Raw genomic sequence first — 23354 nt, forward strand, 5'->3', positions numbered from 1 at the left:
TAAAGCCTTCCTCTGTTCCCAGCTACCCAAGCTGTAAGTTTTTAGGATTTTCACCAGAAATTGCATGTGAAACCTTAATTGGTTGTGAATTTTTTGTGTGTGTGTGTTTAAATTTTTTAAGATTATATTTTAAATTATGTATATAGGGGTGGTGTGCACATTATTAGTCAGTGCCCTTTGAGGGTTCTAGATTCCCCAAGAGCAGGCCAGACATGGGTGTTCACAACCAAACTTCTATCACTTACAAGAGTGGTACAAGCCCTGAGTACCTGAGCCATCTCTCTAGCCTGTTTAAGTTTAATCAATCAATCAATCGATCGTTCGATCATTTTATATTAATTATTTTTTGTGTGCATGTATATGCACAGGTCATGGAGCACATGTGGAAGTCAGAGGACAACACAGAGCAGTTTGTCTTCCCTGACTGCCATGTAGGCTCCAGGGTTCCAACTCTGGTCATCAGGCTTGTAACCAAGTGCCTTTACCCATCTCTTTGGTCCACTCCTGGTTTTATTTTATCAATTATAATTCCATCAAAGGTACTGCCTGGATGACTTTATAATCTCACTTATCAAAAAGAGAGAAAAAGAAAAAACATTTTTTAAATTAACCTTTTGAAATGTAACTTGAGAGCCACCAAAATGGTATATATGACCACTGTTAGGACACTCATGATTCTCCTCGAGGAGCCAATAGGTCTATGTGGGTACCTCTCACTTTACTCTGATATTCCATGGGATGCACACCCACGCTTTTCTGCATTGCAGACTTGAGTCTTGGTTTAGCCTGTGTAGAGGTCCCTAAAAGATTTTAAAAATCTTCTTAGACTTATGAGGTTAGCACTGTGGACTTGTGCCTCTTTCCTTTCACTGCTGATATCTTGGGTTCTGAATTCATGATCCATCAGATTATTCTTGAATGTCCCTGACTGTCACTTGGATGATCTGCCCACTCTGCTTTTGATTTTCTGGCCAGAAATCCACAAAATGTTTGAAAAGTGCTACTGGCTCCAAATTTAGAAACCCCTTAGACACATCCATACCCATTCCTAGGTCAAAAAGAACTTTATTGGTTTAGTCCAGAAGGCAGTCCTGAGAGTAGATCATCCAGAGTCTTGAACCCCCTCAAATTCCCATAAATACTCAAGACAAGCCTGAATAAAACACATGGAGAAAAGCTACTCCTCAAAGTTGCATATGCCAGATCCAAACACACTAGAAACAGCCACTTCTATACTCTGCTGACTTCTAAATTGTAAAGGCCTTCTTCTTCTTCTTCTTCTTCTTCTTCTTCTTCTTCTTCTTCTTCTTCTTCTTCTTCTTCTTCTTCTTCTTCTTCTTTTTCTTCTTCTTCCTCTTTCTCTTCCTCCTCCTCCTTCTTTTTCTTCTTTTTCTTCTTCTTCTTCTTCTCTTCAGCTATCTCTTAAAGGTGCTTGCTGTTTTTCCCTTATTAGGTACTCCTTGTGAAGCAGACTGCCTTAGGCAAAGGGAACTCTGCCCCTGAATGCAGTTTTACCAGTCCTCAGCTTCAGTCAGGAAGGAGCCTAACAACTCTTCCCTCTGTGCTATTCAAACAGTGAACCGCCAAAGTAGGTGAGTTTAGGCTCCATATATTTTTGTTTTATGAGAGGTTGAAATCCCAGCAGCTGTGCATGTCTGTTTCTTTAAATTTTGCGGTGGATGCGACAGTACTTTCCAAGACATGAAAGAAATCTCTGTAAGGAGAACCAGAGGGAAAAGTAGCCACTAAAGCACAAATAAAGTACAAGATCAGATTTTGAGACAATGGCTGTCAGGAGATGAGTTGGCATTGTCTGATCCAGGCAAGGATGAATTCCAGATTTTTATTGGACGAGTGGATTATTCCTCATCCAGAAGTCTATACATCTTCTATCTCTTTCTTCCAGATACACAAGAAAGCAGCAACAATATAGTTTGTTTTCACCATAAATTAGAAAGTCAAAAGCTTTGTCCTCAAATGATACCAAGAAAGGCATTTTTGTCTGTAAAGTCACTTCCCTTCTGCCATTTAGTTCTTAAAATAGAAAAGATATTGCTTTGAATCTGAGTGACTAGGTTCATATTTTGACTTTTATGATTTCATTGTGTATCTACTGATAGTGTTAAAAATCTGTCTTTAAGATATGTTTTCTTTTTTAAAAAAGAAAAATCATACCACAGTCTGTAATTGAGAATTGCTTAGTGCCATAAAACATACAATTTAGATCAATGATTTAGCTTAAAACTAATGATAACTCTTAAGTGAAGGCTACATTTTTAGTTTTCAAAAAGTCTGTTTTTATGTGTGACTATATGCATTGTGCATATGCACTTATGTTTTTACATTATTTATTTGTCGTTAAATGAGTGCTCATGGAAGTTGAAATTGTTAAGTTAGCCCAAATTCACTTCAGTTCATAATATAACAGGAGTTTAAAGGTTAAAAAAGGTCTTTACTAGGTACACTTGACCACTTGTCCTAATATAGCAGTTAAAGAGAATAGTAATTGCCAGGTCATTGTTGGGGTATTAACATGAACCTTAAGTTAAAAATTTTAAAACAAAGGGAAGTGGTATACATAATTAGATTGTTCTAGTTCAGATGTTATCTGGATGATAACTGTCTTAATTCTGGTTCTATGAGATGCTTCAAGCAGTCCCTGTTGCTTAGGGAGATGGATTGGTTTTCAAGAGATGAATATTCCTACTTCCCAGTGCAATCCTGTCCTATTCCAGGGTGCTGTTCCAAGGACTAGAGATATAACTTTTCCCCATGCTTTCAGCTCCTCTTTTGTAATTAATATGCTTGCATCCAAAAGTAAGGAAGCAACTCAAAGAAAAATAGATATAAAACGAAGCCAGGAATGCCAGAACTTTGTCCAGCTTTGGTTTTTGGTTGCCTTGTAAGCCCAAATGAGATATGAACGCTTTAAAAAAAAATCCAGGGGCTGGAGTGATAGCTCATCATTTAAGAGCATCAGTGTGCTTCCAGAGGTCTAAGGTTTGATTCTCAACACCCACATTCTGGCTTACAGCCATCTGCAATTCCAGTTCTAGGGAATGTGGCAGGATTTTCCCAGTACAATTAATTTAAATATTAGTGTAGCAGGAGGCCTGTGACTGGACAGGGAGAGGGAAGGCAAAGCTAAGAGTTGTAGAGTCAGGGAGTGACAAAGGAGAAAGGGGAAGGAAGTAAGATGGAGGATGAAAAGGATGATTTAGATTCCGGGTGGTTTTAAATAGCCACAGGTAGATATAAGATATCTAAGTGGGCAGCTAGTATCATTAACAATTGGCCCTGAATTTATTGTATGGGCATCTTGTGTATTGGGAATTTATTGATATATAAATCTGACTGGTTAATTATAAGCTTCTAGAGTTTTGATTTGCTGGGTTAAGGGGATTTGTGACAACTAGCCACCAGAGGTAAATGGCTGAGAAGGTACAGGCGGCACTGAGACAAGGAATCGGAGCTGGGAGGACGGCACTTGGGAGGACTGGATCTGCTGGAGCTAAATAGAGACAGAGGCAGTTGAGACCCCTGCCAGGGCAGAGAGTAGCCGGGTGTATCCCGGGAACTTGCCATTCTTTGTAATGTTTCCTGCAACAGGGGAATCCAATGCCTCCTTGCCTCCTCTGTAACCAGACATGCATGCAGTACATAGTCATACATGTAGGGGGTAAGGCCAGTATTCATAAAAATCATAATAACAAAATATTTTAAAAGAATCACTTTCCAGGTGCCTATTAGAATAGGGCTTAAATTTTTTTCTGGTTATTTAAATTTGTTGTTCAAAATGTTCTCATGACTGTTAATATGCTTTTGCTGCAGTTGATATCCAACTTCCTAAGTTTCACTAGAGTATAAATTTATTTTATCAAGAAAAACATTTTCTGCCAAGCAGTGGTGGTGCACCCCTTTAATCCCAGCATTTGGGTGACAGAGGCAGGTGGATTTCTGAGTTTGAGGCCAGCCTGGTCTGCAGAGTACAGAGTAAGTTCCAGGACAGCTGGGGTTATACAGAGAAACCCTGTCTCAAAAAACTTTTTAAAAAAATGTATGTTTTCTATACGTTGTAAAGAAAACAAAACTGAAAAGAACCACATTAAAAAGATATAGAAAGTTTTAAGTGTAAGGTATTTTGGGCAAAAGGAGTTTAAAGAGTAAAAAAAAAATGCTTTCAGGCAAGACTAGGTTTTAGATAGTCATAAAATAAAATATTGTTTTTTAAAATTGAGAATAAAGACTGGGAAGATGACTCATCTGATAAATGTGCTCATGACCATGCTGGAAGACCTGAGTTGAATTTCTGGACCTTTACTTCTGAGCGAGCACATTGACTTATGCAAGTTGTCCTCTGACCTTTACATTCTTTTAAAGTTTAAACTAAAAGACTTAAACATGTTGTGGGTGCTCTGATTAAATTATAAGAAGTTTACAATATGGGAAACTTTAAAAACTAAAAGATGGTATGCATATGGTCAGGGTTAGTGTAATGACAGAATCCCAGGATAAAATATTGCTAATGTTTATTTCATCTGTCCATCTGTTCCAGACACTAGGAAGAAACTCCAGTAGCAGGCAAACACTCCTGGTTACCTTTCTCATTTGACTTTTGCTCTTCTTAACAACACTGACAAAATGGAGACAACCAAAAGGCCCAAGGGAAAAGATAAAAGTAAGGGAGGAAACCCAGTTAATATAATAGCTTTGCTCCTGAAGAATTATATATTTCCTCAAGCAGATTATAACAGATTGCCTCCGAGAGAGCCTAGACTGGAAAGAGGAGCTTAAAGGGGGCAGGGTTCTTGCATAGCACAGGAAAACAAGGCAGTGGGAAAGTACTGCCCTTGATGGAGTTCTAAAATAACAGGGTTCCACTCCTCTACAAAGAGGAAAACCACTGTAAGAGACATGTCCTATACTATGTTTGGAGAATGGGACTTCAACTCCAATTATGGGTACTTTTAATGATGCTGCCCATGGGAAGGGCCCTACTGGCATGACGTAAGGTCTTTATTATATACCTTGCATAATTTCAAACTCTGACAGGCAAAAATGCTAACATTTGGTGGCTTTGTTCTCTAGGTTAGTCAGTACTTCAGGATTCATTTGTAAAAATGTTTGTGCAGCAACCAATATTTATTAGAATGTCCGAAAATCCAGAGAGGTTATTTTTGTCTGCCATATGGAAACTCTTGATTAAAAACAGGAGAAGAATGTAGCTAAGATGGCCATGGTGCTTACAAGATGAAAGAGCTTACAATTATATTTTGAGGCTATAGACACACTTTTAAAACCTCTTTCCAAAAATTAAGCAAGTTTGTCTTAGTTAGGACTTCTATTCCTACACAAACATCATGACCAAGAAACAAGTTGGGGAGAAAAGGGTTTATTCGGCTTACACTTCCATACTGCTGTTCATCACCAAAGGAAGTCAGGACTGGAACTCAAGCAGGTCAGGAAGCAGGAGCTGATGCAGAAGCCATGGAGGGATGCTCCTTACTGGCTTGCTTCCACTGGCTTGCTCAGCCTGCTCTCTTATAAAACCCAGGACTACCAGTCTAGGGATGGCACCACCCACAATGGACCCTCCCACCCTTGATTCTTACAGCTGGATCTCATGGAGGCATTTCCCCAAGGGAGGCTCCTTTCTCTGTGATACTCCAGCCTGTGTCAACTTGACACACAAACCCAGCCATTTTAGACAGAAACAGAATAAAAGGTTCACTCACCAAGAATGTAGAATTCTGTTGTCTTAACAGATATGACATGACTTGGGTTTCCCTGAGAAGATACACATTGAGTACTCTAGCACAAAAGATAGTCACGGTTCAAAGGGGGAAAATGTTATAATTAGACTTTACTCAAATGCTGTCAAGGACCTCCTCAAGATGGCTGAAGCCCTTTCCCACCCTGGCTAAAAGAACTGTCCCCTAGTCACCCTTTATTTCGTGTCTCTGTTCTCTCTCTTTAGGCTTTACAACTATCTAGAATGATCTCATTCATCTGCTTACTTGTTTGCTTTCTGTTTGTACCTATCATAAGAAGAGTCCTTTGAGTATGCAGGCTTATCTATGATTTCTGTTCTCTTGCTTTAAAAGCATGACTGGCTTATGAATGATCCTCACTCTTGTTTAAGATAATAAAAAAGATTATTATGTAGTTATATTTCTTTTAAAACTACATTTTATCTTAAAAAACTAGTCCCTCAGCATCTATTTGTTTTCTTTTGAGATGAGATAGGATTTTGTTATGACAGTCTGGGTGGCCCACAACTTGTTATATAGACCAGGCTGATCTCAAACTTGCAGAAATTCTCCCGCCTCTGCCTTCTAAGTACATTATAGGCATTTAAAAATTTTTTTTAATTTTTTTTTTTTGGTTTTTTGAGACAGGGTTTCTCTGGATAGCCCTGGCTGTCCTGGAACTCACTTTGTAGACCAGGCTGGCCTCAAACTCAGAAATCCGCCTGCCTCTGCCTCCCGAGTGCTGGGATTAAAGGCATGCGCCACCATGCCCAGCTCATTATAGGCATTTCACCCCTTACCCCATTTTTCATTTTTTCATCTGGTATGTGCATCTTTCCTTACACATAATTAATGGTATCTTTTATTTGCATTCATATATTATTACATTAGTTTCACAGAGCTTCTATAGCAAAGCACCACAAGGTAGCTTAAAACAGTAGAAATATGTTCGCTCTCAGAGTTCTGGATAGTTGAAGTCCAAACATTACTGTATTAAAACTTATAACTAATCTCCTATATAAAATTTGAGTTAAAAGGATATATATTTTTTTTCAAAAAAGCTTGATGGGTACAAACAAACAAAAGATTTATCCAACATGGGTCAAATGGGTAATGTTCAACCATGCACCCAGTGAAAGAAATAAAAATCCACTCGAGAACCTTCATTTTCAATAGTTATGCCACAATGATTTCTTTACTTTCAGGAGATTCTTTAAATGTTCTCCATTAAATATTTTCTACTTTGCAGTATAGCTTCCAGAACATCACCGTTCAAAATAACAATTATCTTAAGTATGGTCGCATTCACTCAACAAATATTCACCTACTTTGTCCAAAAAGTACTGTAAACCTCTAAAACCTCTAAGTATGTAAAGTAGACATGTGGATTTCACAGTATAATATAGCAAAAAAGTCATCAGACACCGATACTCTTAAAAATATTCTTAGAAACAACTTGAAGATAGTAAAAAGAACAAGTCAATTTTCATTGGCAATTTGCTAGGCTCTGTAGTGAATTCTTATTATGTATAACTATATTCTTCTAGAAAATCCCTGTTTCACTATAGAAACACAAAAACATTGGTAAGTAACTGACTCGTAGTTACACATCATTCCTTTAGCAGACTGAATTTGAACCCCGAATTCTCTGCCCGAATATGCCAGCTTATGTTTCTATTTGGCATCCTTCCAGCCAATATCACTAACACAGCAGCCTGTATGATGTTAAATTAAACAAAATTTGGTCTAGAGATGACTCTATACTTGAACAATGACACAAGAAACTGCAGAGCAACTTAAGAAAAAGGTTAAATGAAGGTCTAACGTTGGAGCATACTTTTCGAAGAGAAAGCTGGGTTTTAACAATACACAGATTCCACTTCGATGAGTAATTAGGAAGGAACGGTTCTCACCCTGTGTTCTCCTTGGTGCTTTGTTGCTGTGATAAAATGCACCATGACTCAAAGCAACTTGGAGGAAGAGCAGTTTATTTGGCTCACAGGTTATAACTTCTCACTGTGCTAAGCTAAGGCAGGAACAGAAAGTGAGACATTGGGGGAATGCTGCTTTTCCGGCTTTTACTTTCCAAGGTTTTCTCACTTGCTTTCTTATATGACCCAGCACCCCCAGCCCAAGGGCAGCATTGTCCCCAGTTGATTGGGTTCGTCCTTCCACACCAATCATTAAATAAGAAAATACCCGCAGGCTTGCCTATAGTCCAAGTTTATGGAGGCAATTCCTCAATTGAGGGCCCCTCTTCTCAGGCGACTCTGGTTTGTATCAAGTTGACAAAGAACTTACCAATGTACTATGGTTTATTTTTTTTAAAGGCAAGCAGTAAGCTGTAATTAATCAAGCTGTCACCCAACTTCAGTTCCGTTTTCTGTACATTTCCATTTTCTGTCCAAAACATGTGGCTTGGCCATGTTGAAGAGTGGTGTCTTTGAATCTCTTCTGGCTTTATGGGCTTCCTGGTTTCTGAAGCATTCTTGGATCAAGTTGATCAATTTGTCTATACTTTTTATTTTTCACAAGGAAGAGTTGTGAGTTGGGAGACAGAATGGCCAAATCACCAGCCTTATCTTAAAAGGCAATTACTGGCGATAATTTTGCAGTTTGAGATTTCGGAGCTATATGTTGTATCTCCAAACTCATAATTTTATAGCACACCAGGCATCTGCACTTTATATCCCCAGGAACCTGCCTCATTTACCAGGACACCATACAGAAATTTGAGGCCCAAACTAGAAGCAACTTTGTTCGCATAATGAAGTTATTAAGTTGTAAATATTGGCAACTATGTTTCCAAAAATCTACCTTCTACCTGTGACCTTTGTTTGTTTGTTTTATTTACTTTTAAAGAAACCGATTTCAACTCCAGGCTTGTCTGGGCCACAGAATGACACTTTGTACAGCGATTTCAGGGTGGAAGAAACAGTTGCCTTCAGTATGAGTTTTCACACCAAGTTCATCCATCCTTTGCTTAGTTCTAATATTTCTTGAGGCATTTATACCAGAGTAGAAGGTTTGGGGATAACTTCTAGATATGTTATATTTCTCAGCTTATTATTTATAGGGTGGGTTGAAAGGCTTGGAGAGGAAAGCCAAGAATTCAAATGGCTCTTTTTCCTGAGGACTGTGGAATCAGAGACATCTCAGATAACACCAGGCCTTGGGAGGCAGAAGGAGGAGGCAGAGGCAGGGAAGATCACCCCAAATTTGAGGGCATCCTGTTAAATAGAGTGAGCTCCATATAGTCAGGGATTACAACTGAGAACCTGCCACACCTCCAAAATCATAGAAAAGTATGACTTCTTTCTGTAGGAACGATTCCAGAATTGTTTTAAAGCATTAGTTGTATTCAGCAAGTGTCCTTTCTTTTTAAAGAAAAAATTGTAACAGACGAGTACAGGGTATTTCAAAACTGACACCCCAAACCTAGAGAAGATATTTTTCTGTGTGATAGTATAAATAGCACTTTTTTTTCTTTTCATTTTGCAGAATGAAGCATATTTTTTTTTTCAAAACTGAAAACTCACCAGCCTTGATAGTGCAAGCCTTTTAACCTTAGCTACAAGGGAGGCTGATGTAGAAGGAATGAAATTCAAGGGCAGCCCCAACAACATAGACAGGCACTGTACTCTTTTTTCTTTTTAGTTTAAAAAGTGTGTGTGTTGGGGGGCAGGGGCTGGAGCGGTCTGTAAATACACCTCGGTAGAAGACAGCTTGTCCAGCAATTATTAAGCTAGAGGATCAATCCCCAGCGTTCCAAAAAAGGAGTGGTCCTTATAATTTTGAATTTTCTAAATCATGCTGATCATGCCTATGTGTGTGTGTGTGTGTGTACCCGCGCGCTTGTGTGTGGGGTTGTGTATGTGTGTGTGTACCTGTGTGTGTATGTTTTAAGGAAATAAAGAGAAATATGTACAGTCTACCCCACTCTCTATCTCTTGGTGTGTTATGGGGAGAAGTTCTGGAGAAAACATTTGGATAAGGTGGAGAGGAATCTCAAAGAAGGCCAAAGCCAAGACCTGGCTATAGTGGGAGGGAGACATAGAGGATGGTGCAGACCCTCCCTGGTAACAGGGAAGGGAGATGTCCAACCTCCTGATGGTGATGCCACTTGTGGTTCCTCAGATTGGTGAGGATCCGGATGAGTGACGGGTGGGGCCCGAGGTGAGCACTGGCGGCGGGGAGGCGGGGGCGGGGCCTCCTGTCGCACTGGCCTCCCGAACAGGGGGAGCGGGCTTGGCAGTGACGCAGGGCCCTCACGTGACCCGGGGCTGCAGAGCGACGCAGCCTTGGGTGCAGTCGTCACGAGCGTCTGGCCAGCAGCTCGGAGCTCCTCTGCGCGCGGCGGGCTGGCAGCGGGCCCGAGGCGAGCGGGACAGGTAAGGGGCCTGCACGCCGCGGCCCTGCGGGCGACAGCCTCGCGACGGGCGGGCGCGCACCGCGGCTTTGTGCACCGCGCGGGGAACCCCGGCTGCGCCCGGGAAGGGACGCCCGGGCTCAGGGGCGGGGACGGCGCGGGGGTCCCGGGAGAGGGGCGGCTGGGCGGGCCCGCAGCGGAGAGCGCTAGAGCGAGCCCCGGAGAGCGGGGACGGGGACGGGGACGGGGACGGGGATGGGGATGGGGACGGGGATGGGGACGGGGATGGGGACGGGGATGGGGACGGGGATGGGGACGGGGCTGCTAGAGATCGTGGGCGGCCGTGTAGGGGGATGGGCGGTGGGTCCGAGGAAGGCGGGTGCGGTGCTGAGCTCGGCGCCCAGTCCTTCCCATCCCACCCTGTCTGCAGATTGACTGGAAGCCGAGAGTCCAGGCGGCAGCGGGAATTGACAGGAGGACTACGCCGCAAGGGATAGGCCCAGGTTGGTTCAGTGGCGGTGGGGGTGGGGTGGGTGGCTGGGGGAGGTTGGGGAAAGCCCTGTCTAGGACCCCTGTGAGAGCCCCCACTCCACACTACTCTTCTTCTCAGTCCTCCATTTTGGTGGCTGAAAGCTCAGGGAAAGGATCCTGGGAAATAAAAAATGGTGGGCTTTGGGGGAGGGAGGGGACAGAGAGCTGGGAGGGGGGAGGGGCTCGAAATGGAGGCTCCCTAGAGGTTGCCTGGAGACTCTAAGGTGGGAAAAAAATAATAATGAAAATCCTTGTTGTTAATCTCTGACTTTTGCTGGTCACTGCATCGAGCATTCAGTTTGGGTTTTTTTTTTTTTTTCCTCCCCTTGCCCTGTCTTGCTTGTGTTCAAAGAATAGCAACCAGGAAACAAAATCTCATCATGGCCAATGTCCACCAGGAAAACGAAGAGATGGAGCAGCCCCTGCAGAATGGACAGGAAGACCGCCCTGTGGGAGGAGGTGAGGGCCACCAGCCTGCTGCAAACAACAACAACAACAACCACAACCATAACCACAACCACCACCGAAGAGGCCAGGCTCGCCGACTTGCCCCTAACTTCCGATGGGCCATTCCCAACAGGCAGATGAATGACGGGTTGGGTGGAGATGGAGATGATATGGAAATGTTCATGGAGGAGATGAGAGAGATCCGGAGAAAGCTTAGGGAGCTACAGCTGAGAAATTGTCTACGCATCCTTATGGGGGAGCTGTCTAACCACCACGATCACCATGATGAATTCTGCCTTATGCCTTGACTTCGGTCATTCCCCCCTGAGATCCATACTGTGACTCCCGCTGTAGCCCTTTTCCTCGCATTTTCCTGACATGCCTTTAATGACCCGTTTGTGGTGAGCCTTGTGTTATTTCCATGCCATGTGCCAGGTGGGGCTTGTGTTGCCAGCTTCTAATTGGAGATTGCCTTCCCACTCAGTGTGAGTTTCTGTCAACAGTGCAGTGTTGCCCATTAGCATGGAAAGCAATGTCAAGTCAATAAAGCAACTGAATAATCATTATTGTGTCCTTAAAGCATAAATAAACAGTTAAGATTAAAAAAAAGAGCCACAAGAACTCTGAAATTCAACAGTATTGGGGGTGGGGAGTGTACACATGTATACTTTTCCTTTTATTTGGAGCTTCATAAACCTTTTTTTGGTAAGTTTATGAATTTAGTGCAGGTGTATCTTAATTATTTGCTCAACAGACTTAAAGAGTAAATCCTCTTGGTGAAGATAGAATTTCTTAAAATTGTTCATATTGTCCTTATGTGCGGGAGTGATGTGGTTTAGCTTTTTAAGCCTCCAGCCATCCCTAAGTAGTTGGGGTGAACTGAGGAGGCGACTCAGACCTTGTCCATTCTCCCAGTTCCATGCAGGAAAAGGAGGTGTGTTCCTCCATGGCATTGGTATGCTTCAATTCCCTTTTGTGGTTACAGTTATGTGATTTGGGTATATGTTCCCTTCTGACATTATACCTATAGACCTTAGCACAGCTTAATTTGATTTTTCTGAGGTCTGTATTGAACGGTAACGTCTTTATAGTTTGATAACCAGTTAAGTATAATCCCCATGGTTCTTAGCTCTTAAGAAAATAGCCCTTTCTGGTGATATTTTTGTGTTCCCATTCACTCAGGCCGGCGTACACTGGGGCCCAGCACAATAGATAACAGACGTCTTACAGGGTTATATGAAGACCTGCGGCACCGTCCCTCCAGAACACAAATAGGTTAACAGCTTCATTGTGTTTCCAGCCTTGCTGGGTTTCCCGAAAGCAGCCTCTCAGCAGGCCTGCCCACCCACCCCCACCCCACTTAAAGAGACTTCCTAGCAATATCAATTTCACTGGAGGAACAGGCATTGTTTGGCTGCATCTAGTTCATCCCATCCACACTTAAAACATAAACTCCATTGTGAACTCTTAAAACCTTAAATATTTTGCAGTTTGATTTTTATGTATCGTGTATCCTCTAGATAGTAATACTGTCTTAATTTTACTGTTGGTCAGGGCCTGATGCAGTAGAGACATAGGAAATTGTTGATTACTCTAATAGGCTAAGTACTGTCGAGTTACAAACCCTGTTTGACACTGTTCCTGACTCTACAGCTGAAGGCTAGCAATCACTGATCTGAAAACTTCAAAGAAAGGCCCCAAATAAAGTTTTTAATCCCATATGCAATAAATTATAGACCTTATAATATGTTAGTGTTTAGGGGAACACAAGCCATCTACCTGTACCCATAAAGGAAATATTAAAATTTAATTATTTAACACTTGGGTGCCTATCTGAGCCTGCTGTCCACTGTTAGCAACCTATAAATCAGAAAGTACTATTTTTTAATCGTTTCCCAGTTGATTTTTCATATGTCTAAGTTTTGACAACATAGGCACAAAGAAACTGACAGAAATCTCACCATTTTACAATCATGATCTGAATTACTTTATTACACAATGAATATACAGTTCTAAAATTATTAAGTTGGAATATATTAAATATTCAGTGTATGACTATAGTTAAGCTAGTTTTTAAAATTATTTTTAAAATTATTCAGTTACGTTACTAAATTGCTAATGAACAAATTTATGATACTGAAACTATCCATTTAAATTATACAGACATAATTTCCACATAGGTTCATGCACTGTTCATGTAGTACAGTAATTTTGTTTTTGTTATCCTGAAGCGCAGTGTTTGGCACAGTGCCTAATATAGCATGGGCTCACTAATAAAAGAAAGCATGCATTTATTAGGTGATTAATTTTGCAGTTATTAATATGAAATTACACATAACAATCCATAGTTTTGATTCTGGTTGATTTATTATTTTATTCATAACAGAAACCTTTTATGAAGAACATTTAAAACTTACTTTCAGAAATAATGCCACAAAAGGTCCTTATGCATATTTGGATTGTGCTGAGAATTATAGAAGAGTATAGCCAAGCACAATCTAGTCACTTGGAAGTTTTTGTCTTTGTCCTAAATAGAATCATAGTGGAGTCAGATGCAGAGTCTCATAGAAGAAATACTGCATCTTTCTAACCTTAGAAGGTAGGTGTAGTGGCATTGGTCTGTAATTCTACCATTTGGGAGTTGGGGTAGAAAGATTTTTAAGTTCAAAGCTATCCTGGGGCATGTGAGACCATCCTCCAAATTAGCTTTCATTTAGCCAAAGCTGGGGAGCAATTTTCAAGCCAGCACATTTCAGTTGGCAACTTTTTGAACATAAAGTAACTTACTTTTGTCTACTAGAACAAAATAGAACCTTTTATTTAAGATTAGAAATTGTCTGGTGGTGTACGCCTTTAATCTGAGCACTTGGGAGGCAGAGGCAGGTGGATTTCTGAGTTCGAGGCCAGCCTGGTCTAACAGAGTAAGTTCCAGGACAGCCAGGGCTATCTAGAGAAACCCTGTCTCGAAAAACCAAAAAAAAAAAAAAAAAAAAAAAAAAAAACCCCAAAAACAACAACAAAACAACCAACCGCCCCCCTCCCCCGCCAAAAAAAATTGTCCCAGCAGTAAAAAGCCTGGATTCCATTAATGAGATTATCAAAATTCCATGTCTGTTTGGTCTTCTTTACTGGTATCACTTGTTTAGAAAGAGCTGGCTTTTAGATTTTTAGATAGCTTGTACTGTAACTCCAACTGAGACAGGCAAAGAGGACCTGCCTCTCTCTGTGGCCCTGGGTAAATCACCATCACTGTTAAACTGTGTAAAAAGCAGACACGGAGGGATAGGGCAATTGGACTCCTAACTAGCCGCTATTGAATTCTTTCCTCCTGCTCTGCCTGCCTTAAGCACAGGGACCATCAGCCAAAGAACCAGGCAAACTCCCTGTCTGTCAGCACCAGCCAGCCTGAACACTTCAAAGAGGCCTTGAAAAAACTATGCAAAGATTGCAGCTGGTTCCCCCTCCTCCTGGAAACTCAGCCAGGGATGTCTGAAAGTGTTTATATCAGACCTTTCGCTTTTACAAGCCTTAATGAACTCTAGGATAAGATAGGTCTGCCTAGAAATATTAAATTAAATTGTCATTCATAGGACTGCAGTAATAACTGCAGAAGAAGATAAAATCAGCCAAGGGGAACATAGAGACTAGGAGGAAATTGAACTTGCAATGTTTATAGAAGAAATACAGCTCAGTTCTTAAGACTCCGAGTCTGTAATTTATCAGAAGCAATTAGATGAAAATCTAAGTCCTGTCCCCTTTCTACTCTAAGCAAAGCAGTGAAAAGAAAAAGTATAAGATGGTGATAAAGTGTTCACATTAGGTATATGACAGAGAGAAGATGAATTTAAGAAAATGGTGAAAGTTATACTCTATAAGAAATCTGGTATTGTTGTTGTTTTTTTTTTTTAAATATCACTGAAGGCAATGAATGTTCTATAGAAAAACAGTAACATTTAAGAAAGAAATGAATTAAGGCAATGAGAGTTCTGCTGATAAACAGGGCCATTTAATAAAGAAAAAAAAACCCTATCAATCAACTCACTAGGAGTCTCATACTCCTTAACTTCTACCCGTCCATGGAAGAATGCTTTATTACTTTCCTGGTTGCTGTGAATAAATGCTCTGACCAAAGCAACTTAAAAGAGAATGGGTTTGTTTTGGTTCCTGTCCATCATGGTAACGAAGGCATGGAGGAAGCTTTGAGGAGGCAGCTGGTCACATTGAATCAGGAAGCAGAGGGTGGTAGATGCTGTTCTGTTCCCTTTGTTGCATTTCATGCAATACTTCAGCCAAGGAATGGTCCTACCCACATTCAATAGGAGTCTTTTCACCTCAATTAGCCTAACTTAGATAAGCTCTTACACAAGTACCAAGGAGCTAATTTAATCGAAGATAATTCCTGACAGACATTTCCCCAGGCTTGTCTCTGGTGACTATAGATTCTGTTAAGTATTAACCAACACAAAAGTAAAAATCAGAATAAATAAATAAATGAATAAACAAACAAACAAGCTACTTTTCTGTCACCATGATAATTACCTGAACAAATCAACCTTTAAATGACGAGAGATTTTGCCTTCTGTTCTCAGAGGTTTCAGCCATCATCAGTTGGTTGTGTTTTATTGGGTCTGAGGTGAAGCAGAACCATCAAGGTAAAAGAATATGTGGCAAGCATTGCTCACTTTCTTTGTCAGGATGCAGACAGATACAGGAAGGGGCCAGCCACAAGTTCTATTTTACAAGATGTATACTTGCTCACCTGCTACTTTCAACCAGGCCCTACCTCTTAGCCCCTGCCAGTTTTCAATAAGGCCACAATTATGGATTCATCAGGCTGAGTGAGGATAAAAAGACAGGGAAAATATTGGGGACATGAGAAGGAAAAGGGACTCCCTTCCAACCCAGAATCCATTGGAAACCTCCAGGCAGCAAAGAAGCAAAGAATTCCAGCACACTGCAATTAACAGTTCCTAGCCAGGTGCTATTGGACTCCTCCTACCCTGCCTGCCTTGAGCAAAAATCCTTTCTCACTTCCCAGCTGAAAACCTGGAATATTCTAGCAAACACCTGGTAGTCCGTTTACAAAACGTCTTGCACAATACTAGAGGGTTCTGGGTTTCCTTCGTCAGATTAGAATTTTACCTAAGTCATCTTCATAGCCACTCTATAATCTCAACAAAGGAGGAGGGAAAAGAAAAAAATTCTTAACTATCTTCTGAGAGGAAAACTAAGAGCCACAAAACCCAGTGTATACAGCTAATGTTGGTAATGAATAGCTTGTTCTTCTTATGGAGCCCGTATACATACTTGGATTTGTCTAATGATCTGCAATTCTTTTCATTGGGAAGCTACGCTCATGCTCTCAGATATGCCTTAATTTCTTCTGAGAGCCTGGCTCTCTCTCAACTGTTGTGCTTAAGTTATAGTAAAGTGGCTTTAATACAAATCTGCAGCACTGCTTCATAAACTAACTAGTCCTGACGTTCCTTTCAGCAGCAAAGCTATAAAATCCAGCCTGCGCCGAGGTCCCAAATAGCACAGAGGAATACAGGCTGCTGAGAGTGCCACTGCCTGGGTGTCCCTCTCCTCACTGCTAACAAAGAGATTAATCCATTGATTAGGTCAGGGACCTCAGAAACCTATCATTTCCCCCAAACACATCAACTGTCAGCCAAGCCCACACTGCTCTTCAGGGACAGGGATGGGCAATTCAGAATCGACTCCTAACAGACAGGTTGGAAAATCTATAGTCAATATAAAAAAGCATAATGTAAGTTTTGGGTATATAATAGCATAATTAGGAAAATGTCAGTAATGATATTAAAGATTTGCAAAACTAGTGATAGATTTATCTTATTACTATGTGAAACATAGCAAACAACTGCTTGAAAAAAATCTTTAAAATGGACCTGTGCACTGTGGGTGTAGTTCAGTGGTCGAGCACTTCTCTAGTGTGTAAAAGGCCCTGGGCTTACTCTCCATTTACCATGATAACTAAATAACTAACTAAATAAAAGTTTTTTCATTCTACTTCCCAAAATTGAGCTATAAACTGGACCACAAAAGAAGGATCAATGTATTTAAAAAAATATTACCCCCTTGAATATATTTCCAGACTTGCAAAGTCTTCAAATGTTTAAGATTCAAGTCTAGGGCCACACCACTCTGAACACTCCTGATCTTGTCTGATCTCAGCAGTTAAGTAGGGTCAGGCCTGGTTAGTACTTGGATGAGATTTTGCCTGGGAATACCCGGTGTTATAGGAAAGAGAGGACAGAGGTGGGGGGAGTCAAACATAGTGTCAAACCAGGTGCTGTATGCTTAAAGGTCAAACAATACCATCTAAGTAAGACTGAGTAAAAGAGAACTTACAATGGCACCCAGGCACTATTTTGAATTTCACAATAGTGAAACTATGACGCAGGAGTACTTACAGGGAGAAACTAATGCTGTCTTACGGAACAGTGCTGTATTTGACTATTCTGCCTTTTACGCCCGCTTTGCTGAGCAGTCCTGTGTTAAAGTGGATCATTAGGACAGTAAGGCAAGCTTAGAGTAGCAATGAAGTCCTAGTTCAACGGGGCAAGGAAAAGGGGAACGTGAATAGTGCTGGCTTCACACTGTTGCCGTTTTCCGAATGGGATAGCATCAGAAGTGGGTTAGATGGCTTAGCACAGATGGCAAGAGTAATCTCAATGCAGAGGAGCCACAAATCAAACCGTGCTTCCTTATTGGCTCATTTAAGCTAGACTTGCATTCAACACACATACAAGCACATAGGTATACACATTTGTGCACATGTGAAGATGATAATTTGAGGAAATATAGCACCCTGATAATAGTATGGTGGGATTTAAGAGTATAGTTCTAGTCCTAGTAGTATGTGAATGCATTTTCTGCATTTGCAAAGTAGCTAATGGATCACTTTATAATCCAAGATAGAAACTAAGTAGAGAGTTATTTATGCTAAGTATGTTTGTTTTAGAACATTTAAAAAGTATCCTAAAACCATAGTATTTTTCAGCCATTCCTATGCAGTCAAGGCTATAGAATACCAGCTTTCATGTCTTAAATCCCTGATGTATTGGTTATTGATTAATTGACTTCCTGGATCTTCCTAATGAAGTGGCATTTGTTACTGCATTGATCCTGCTAGCTCATGTGCCCAAGGCTCCCTGAGTACAGACTTAAGGAAACAGATGCTGATGCAGTCTCTCTTTACTCTCTCATAAACACTGCCAAGGGTTTCCACAAAGAATGTGTGCCAAGTTTTTCTCTCCCAGTATTATATTAAGATCTCACAGTTCTCCAATTTCCATTTTAAAAGGATGTACCATGAATCTTGCCAAACTCTATAGTTACTCAGGGTGTGTATCAAAGCTTTAAAAATGATCCACTGTCTTTACAATTAAAATTTGTATGTCAAATATGCTATTGATATGGAAAGAAGATGGAAGATTGAGAAAGTTTGCTAAAAGTCCAACAATAGTACACTACATTAACAAGCATAAATGATTTTTCTTGCTTAGATGTGAAGAAGCAGTGTGTAGTTGACTGGAATCAGTGTTAAGAGATAATTTTTAACTGCATGGTAAATATTTAAAATGGTAAATGGTAATGCTATTCGATAAATCAGTACCCCCTGATACTCTAGAAAAGGCTTGAGGTATGCTCTTCTACTCCTTGTGTGTGTTCTCATTGTTCATGGCTGAATTGAGAGGTTCCCTAACTAGCTCTATAACATTTGGCCCCAGGACACCACTCTACTCTTTGTTCCATTTGAACAGAAAAATCTACCTCCTGGTTAGCTACTCAGTTCTTGAGCACACCACTGGATGCTCTTTAATTATTGTAACAGAGCTCAGGTCCCTACTCCAGAAGGGATCTGTAAACCACCCTTAATCCCTGTCTGAGAAAACTCTCCCTTTTCTATGTCCTCAGAAACACAGACCTCCCTATGAGTTACAAGTAGCCTTACATTCTCCATCCATACCATTTTTTCATATAAGATGAAATAAGCCTTGGCTCTAGATAGCTTATTTTTCCATAGCTGACATAAAAGTCCCTAAAACAAGGGGGAGGGCCCTAACCCCGCCCTTGTTGAAAATGCAGAGCCGTAACACCGGAAGGGACCAACCCTCACAGCAGAATGTGTTCTCACACATTTGATCATCCACCAGTCTTTCAAGGTACCTGAGTTGACAGACTTTTCCTGGCTCTGGCAAGGGTCTGGTGTGCAGACTCCTTGCCATCTGTCTGTGAGATCAGGAGCATGTGTGTTGTACTCACACATCCGTGAAGACAGAATAGAAATACCTCATAGGAGGGCTGTCTTGAGATTTAGCGCAGACACCAAAGAGCCTGGAGCTGCAATTTTCAGAAAAAATATACTTTATAAATAGTTTCTGTTCCCCCCCCCCCCAGAGCAATAAATGCTACTGTGGCCTCTTGACCTGCCCCATCAGCCAGTTCTCTTTAGCAGTTATACACACCAGAACCTCCATGATGTGTATTTTTTAAAAATAGGGTTTCTTATTCAAAGACCAATCAACTTGTTAATCCATAATAATACAAGCCCAAGAAAACAAACACATATGCTTATTTGACATCTATAGTGTCTATGGAAGTCCCCTTTATTCTAGATATTGGCAGTCTCTGTCTTTTGGACAATGTCATCTGTACATTTTACCAGACCTGCCTCTTTGAAAGTGTCATCTCAGATGTTCATTACAATCATGTATCCTGAGGTTCTTCCCTTAGGACTGTTAGATTTAGGAACACAGAAAGTACAGATGCATTCAAACGAACAAAATAAAGATGTATGCTACATTGAGAGAAAGAGAGAGAATGGGTATGGTTGTGGGTATGTATGTTGGAGGCAGAGAGCAAACTTCAGTCTGGAGAAGATGGTAAATCTAAGGTAGCTCAAACTCCGTGATTATCTGCTACGAAGTCTCTCTTGCTCAAAAGCAGATGGATTTTGCTTTCCTTGGGCTTCCAAATGACTGGATAATTCTCACCTACATTACGGAGTACAATCTGTTTTATTCAGTCTGAGTCACTACAGGTTTAAATATTAACCAATCCAAATACATTGTTGCAGAAACAGGAAGAATAATGTTGAGTTATCTAAGCACAAATGGCCAAGTCAGTTTAACACATATAACCAATCTTTACAGATAAAATATTCATCGTTTATTCTGAACATGAATTTGACCAGTTTTTACCGCCCACCCCCTTACAGGTAACCCTGGAGGTCCAGAGATCAAACAAGTTGCTTCAGGGAACAGCCCCTGCTGAGCACATAGCAGATGCAAACACTAGTTGCAAAGCATGTGAGGAGACCCTCTAGATTTTCAGACTAATAGATGACTGCAGTTCCAGGTGACAGACACCACAGGAACAGAAAAGCATCCTTCTGACCCAAAACAACACATAGACTACACTAAGCAGACATGTAAATCCAAAATGCTTTAAAAGTTTGATGAAATAGTTTCTCCTTTTGAGTGATCCTTTTTTCATTGGGTAAGAACCATTTCTTCCTTTTGGTTTGCTTCTCACACACCTTAGAATTACAAGGCATGTTTTAGTCACTGGGATTCTCTTACTTCTGAAGACGTGGTAAGACTTCATTAGAAATTTGACTATATATTTTTTTCGGTTTGTATGTGTATACAGATGACAGAACATCTTATCGAGGTATTGTTGAAGAAATTTCAAGGGGATGTATCATGATATTTAATTGTAACTAGCATAGCATGAACTTGTACTACAACCATGTGAATTAATACACTGCTCATTTAGGTTTTAGGGTTGTTGAGTGTATATCTTCACCTAGTCAACTACGAAGCATTCTTTATAATATCATTCAACTATATCTTATTGCTTCTGCTAGATTTCAAATAGGTACTCGTCTATGGCCATACCACCCTGAATGCGCCTGATCTCATCAAATAGGTACTCATACTTTTAAAAACTCTTCTCTTCCTCTTTCTTCCATAATTATCCTCTAGTTTTACTTCTTAAGCACAACATTCCTTAGTTTAACAAGCTCTAAAATCCAAAGGCCCTAGCAGTATTGCAGCACATCCTTCAACAAAAACTCTGAATATCAGTGATCTCAGTTCACCCTTCAAAAACCACAGACTAACAGATTGGATTAGAAAATAGAACCTTCTTTTGCTGCCCCCAAGAAACACACCCTACTACCAAAATTAAATACACTCTTAGGGTGAAAAGCATGGAAAAAATATTTCAAGCAAACGGAACCAAGAAACAAGCAGATGTTTTTGCTATTCTAATATCCCTAAGGATAGAGTTTAAATCAGTTCTTGTCAGAGTAGGTGGTAAAGAAGGTTACCTCATACTAATAAAGGGAACAATCTATCAGAAGGAAAATTTAATTCTCAATATATATGCACCAAATACAGGCTCACCGAACTCAGTAAAGCAAACATACGGAAACCCATCAATTAACCCCAAAATGTGAATAGTAACCCTAATAAACTAACCAAAAGAAAGAAGACTCAAATTAATAAAATTAGAGGGAAAATGGTTACAATAGATACCTTAAAAACAGATTTCATTTTTGACAAGTCATAACAAAATAGATGGATTACTATATGCCAAAAATAAACCAAGATTATTAAAAAACACAATTTAAGCAGAAATATAGCAGACAGCTTGAAATTTCGCATCTGAAAAATATCCAGTCCCAGATGCATTTGCTGGTGAATTTCACCAGACATTCAAAGAAGAGCTAACACTAATGCATCTCACACTATTCCATGTCATGTATCAGAAAAGTCAGCAACTTTACCTAAATCTATTTTATTTATTTATTTATTTATTTATTATTAGATATTTTCTTTTTAAAAAAATTTTATTAGGTATTTTCTTCATTTCCATTTCCAGTGCTATCCCAAAAGTCCCGCATACCTTCCCCCCTACTCCCCTACCCACCCACTCCCACTTCTGTGTGGATTCATTTTTGGGTCTTCAGTTCTATTCCATTGATCTACCTGTCTGTCATTGTACCAGTACCATGCAGTTTTTTTTTTAATCACAATTGCTCTGTAGTATAGCTCAATGTCAGGCATGGTGATTCCACCAGAGGTTCTTTTATTGTTGAGAATAGTTTTTGCTATCCTAGGTTTTTTCATTTTTCCAGATGAATTTGCAAATTGCCCTTTCTATCTCAGTGAAGAATTGAGTTGGAATTTTGATGGGGATTGCATTGAATCTATAGATTGATTTCAGCAGGATAGCCATTTTTACTATATTAATCCTTCCCATCCGTGAGCATGGGAGATCTTTCCATCTTCTGAGATCTTCTTCAATTTCTTTCTTCAGAGACTTGAAGTTCTTATCATACAGGTCTTTCACTTCCTTAGATAGAGTCACAGCAAGGTATTTTATATTATTTGTGACTATTGTGAAGGGTGTTGTTTCCCTAATTTCTTTCTCAGTCCGTTTATCATTTGTGTAGAGAAAGGCCATTGATTTATTTGAGTTAATTTTATATCCTGCTACTGCACTGAAGCTGTTTATCAGGTTTAGGAGTTCTCTGGTGGAATTTTTAGGGTCACTTATATATATTATCATATCATCTGCAAATAGTGATATTTTGACTTCTTCCTTTCCAATTTGGATTCCCTTAGTGTCCTTTTGTTGTCGAATTGTTCTGGCCGGAATTTCAAGTACTATATTGAATAGGTAGGGAGAAAGTGGGCAGCCTTGTCTAGTCCCTGATTTTAGTGGGATTGCTTTGAGTTTCTCTCCATTTAGTTTGATGTTGGCTACTGGTTTGCTGTAGATTGCTTTTATCATGTTTAGGTATGGGCCTTGAATTTCTGATCTTTCCAAAACTTTTATCATGAAAGGGTGTTGGATTTTGTCAAACGATTTCTCAGCATCTAACGAGATGATCATGTGGTTCTTGTCTTTGAGTTTGTTTATATTGTGGATTACATTGATGGATTTCCATATATTAAACCACCCCTGCATCCCTGGAATAAAACCTACTTGGTCATGATGGATGATCATTTTGATATGTTCTTGGATTCAGTTTGTGAGGATTTTATTGAGTATTTTTGCATCGATATTCATAAGGGAAATTGGTCTGAAGTTTTCTTTCTTTGTTGGATCTTTGTGTGGTTCAGGTATTAGAGAAATTGTGGCTTCATAGAATGAATTGGGTAGGGTACCTTCTGTTTCTATTTTGTGGAATAGTTTGAGAAGGGTTGAAATTAGGTCTT

General features: G+C 40.1%; 1 protein-coding gene and 1 pseudogene across 3 annotated transcripts; both read left to right on the forward strand.

Moving 5' to 3' along the window:
* Nucleotides 1–9992: 9992 nt before the first annotated feature.
* Bex3 (brain expressed X-linked 3) lies at nucleotides 9993–11718 on the forward strand. Of its 3 annotated transcripts, none has more exons than NM_009750.2 (3): nucleotides 9993–10141; nucleotides 10550–10622; nucleotides 11003–11718. In NM_009750.2, the coding sequence occupies exon 3, from the start codon at nucleotides 11031–11033 to the stop codon at nucleotides 11403–11405; it is 375 nt and encodes a 124-aa protein (NP_033880.1). In that variant the 5' UTR covers nucleotides 9993–10141; nucleotides 10550–10622; nucleotides 11003–11030; the 3' UTR covers nucleotides 11406–11718. The 3 variants fall into 3 exon arrangements, with proteins under 3 accessions (NP_033880.1, NP_001103703.1, NP_001103704.1); NM_001110233.1 differs by having other exon boundaries at nucleotides 11008–11718; NM_001110234.1 differs by having other exon boundaries at nucleotides 11049–11718.
* Nucleotides 11719–17244: 5526 nt separating this feature from the next.
* Nucleotides 17245–17363, forward strand: n-R5s12 (annotated as a pseudogene).
* Nucleotides 17364–23354: the final 5991 nt, after the last annotated feature.

This window comes from Mus musculus, chromosome X (genome assembly GCF_000001635.26).
Source record: "Mus musculus strain C57BL/6J chromosome X, GRCm38.p6 C57BL/6J".
NCBI classification, from domain to species: Eukaryota; Metazoa; Chordata; class Mammalia; order Rodentia; family Muridae; genus Mus; species Mus musculus.

Bases quoted from the DNA above. Each gene is read 5' to 3' on its own strand.
- Bex3 (NM_009750.2), top strand. From the start codon at position 11,031: ATGGCCAATGTCCACCAGGAAAACGAAGAGATGGAGCAGCCCCTGCAG.